We start from the raw sequence: 2,500 nt of genomic DNA on the forward strand, positions 1-2,500 counted from the left end.
AACGTAGAAAAATGACAGAAGGAGTCAAAGGCGTGTCTGCTAGCTGGAAACCATGTTATTAACTGCTTTACAATTACTTAATATATGGAGTCTTTTGTTGAACTCGCGAAAGTGTTGTACATGAAATGGCACCCATTAACCCCAACATTCCTTCTTTCTCTCTCTCACCCCCCCAACCGTAGCAAGTAAAAAAAAAATTTATTGAAGCTACTCAGAATAACTCTAATCGTTTCAATGTGCTGCTGGATCTTTTTTCAAACTCACTTTTTCCGTCTTTCTTTCCGTAGGAACGCTGGAGATCAGCTCTGTGTCGGATCAAGACTACGGCCATTACACCTGCCAGGCAGAGGTACCTGGCAAGTCTCGGACCAGCCGCATCGGCGAGCTGCGACGAGCGTCACCCACAGGTATGTCGTGCCGTAATGGAGAGGAGGCAAAATTTTGTGTAGTGTTTTTTAGTAACAGTTTTACGTCGGTTGTGACTTTGGTGACAAGGATTAGAGGTGTCGCTAGACAGAAACATACATAGAAAGGAAGTTTTAGGAAGAGTTTTACGTCGGTTGTGACTAGACAGAAACATACATAGAAAGGATATTTTAGGAAGAGTTTTACGTCGGTTGTGACTAGACAGAAACATACAAAGAAAGGAAGTTTTAGGAAGAGTTTTACATCGGTTGTGACGAGACAGAAAGATACAAAGAAAGGAAGTTTTAGGAAGAGTTTTACGTCGGTTGTGACTTCAGTGACAAAGATTTAAGGTGTCGCTAGAGAGAAACATACAAAGAAAGGAAGTTTTAGGAAGAGTTTTACAGCTCTTGCAATTCAAATAGGTCATGATATGAGTGGCGAAGGTTAGAATTTTTACTAGAGAGGAGCGCACAAAGAATAGAGGTTTTAGTTTTAGCCACAGTTGTATGCACTTGTGACACTAATAGGTCATATAAGTAATGAAGATTAGAGGTTTTACTAGAGAGGAGCATACAAAGAATAGAAGTTTTAGTTTTAGTCACAGTTGTATGCACTTGTAACTAAAATAGGTCATATATAAGTAATGAAGATTAGAGGTGCTACAAGATAATAGCAAGCCAAGAAATGAAGTCTTTGGAAGAGTTTCATGGCACTTGCAATATAATAGGTCAAAAGTACTGAAGATTAGAGTTGTTACTAAAGAAGTATCCTGCAAAAAAAAAAGAGAAGTTTTAGTTTTGTTAAAAGTTACATTTGTAACACAATTAGGTCTTACAAGTGTCTAAGAGTCTGAGATTAGAGATGTTGCCAGAGAGTAAAATAGAAAGAAAAGAAGTTTTAGTTTTAGTGAGATTTTTTATAGCACTTGTAACACAAAGAGGTCATATTATTAATGTTGTTACAAGAGAGTTACATTCAAAGAAAAGAAGTTTTTAGTTTAATTAAGAGTTTTACAGCACTTGCAATGCAAAAAGTTCATATAAGTTCTGGAGATAAGAGAGTAAAATAAAAGGAAGTCATTTTTAGTTTTAGTGAGAGTTTTGCATGATTTGCACTCAAAAAGGTCATGTAAGTGCTGTAGTGGTGTTATTAGAGAGTCACAACCAGTGTCTCTGGTGTAGCAATAAGGTGGGTGGTTGGCGGGTGCTCTGGTGTGGTTTGCTTCTTCTTTCCTATCAAACGTCTATCGTCTTTTTCTCCCCTCCTTTTTTGTGTTTGTTACTCTCTTGTAACACCTCAAATCTTCGGAACCTATATATGACCTTATTGTGTTGCAAGTGCCGTAAAACGCTTGCTAAAACAAACAAGTAGCAGTTAGTTGCTTCGCTGTTGCATGCAGGAGACCCAAGAAGGTTGGTTCTCACCACAGTTTGTGTTGGCCTTGACATACAGGGTTGACTGTCCACCGTCAAATAATTTAAAATCTTAATTTTTTTAGGGGGAGGGAGGTTAAAAAAATCACCTACATTGTTTTTCTTAAATTCCTGCAGGATACGTGGAATCCTTTTATTTTTAGTTTATTTTTTTGGGGGGGAGGGGGGGGTGGGGGCTGAAAATATACATTAAAGATATTTTCTCTGAAGTCTTAAAGTATTTTTTTTTACTTCACCAACATTATTTTTGTTAAATTTCTGTAGGGTACATGGAAATCTTTTATGAAAAATGATGTTTTAAATTTAAATTTATATATTTTTTAAAACTAAAAATATATATAGATAATGTTTTCTCTAAGTCTCAAAGGGTATGACTGGTCAGCTATTGATCCAACAATTAAACATTTATTGAGGAAGATTGTTTTTTCTCGTTTCACAGACAGCAAACTTCAGGGCATCCCCAAGTTTGTGATCCGGCCGCACAGCGCGCGTGTGGTGCGTGGGGAGACGGTGTTCCTGCACTGCGTGGCCCAGGGCCGGGACAGGAGGGGTAACCCTCCCATCATCTCCTGGCTCAAGGACGGGACCACCATCGTCACCAGGTAAAACTATTGCGCTTCTTTTTGTGTGTGTTGTTTTACTCCTTAAACCCTCAGAGT

General features: G+C 38.3%; 1 protein-coding gene across 1 annotated transcript in view; it reads left to right on the forward strand.

Annotated features, from left to right (window-relative positions):
* Positions 1–287: 287 nt before the first annotated feature.
* The window catches only part of LOC101856481 (neogenin-like), a gene marked incomplete at both ends in the record, with an annotated part of 38,609 nt that continues 36,396 nt past the window's right edge, over positions 288–2,500 (forward strand). The window contains 2 exon segments of the mRNA NM_001310498.1: positions 288–407; positions 2,281–2,443. Of these exon segments, the coding sequence (NP_001297427.1) occupies positions 288–407; positions 2,281–2,443 (283 nt within the window).

Source organism: Aplysia californica, unplaced genomic scaffold (genome assembly GCF_000002075.1).
Source record: "Aplysia californica isolate F4 #8 unplaced genomic scaffold, AplCal3.0 scaffold01135, whole genome shotgun sequence".
NCBI lineage: Eukaryota > Metazoa > Mollusca > Gastropoda > Aplysiida > Aplysiidae > Aplysia > Aplysia californica.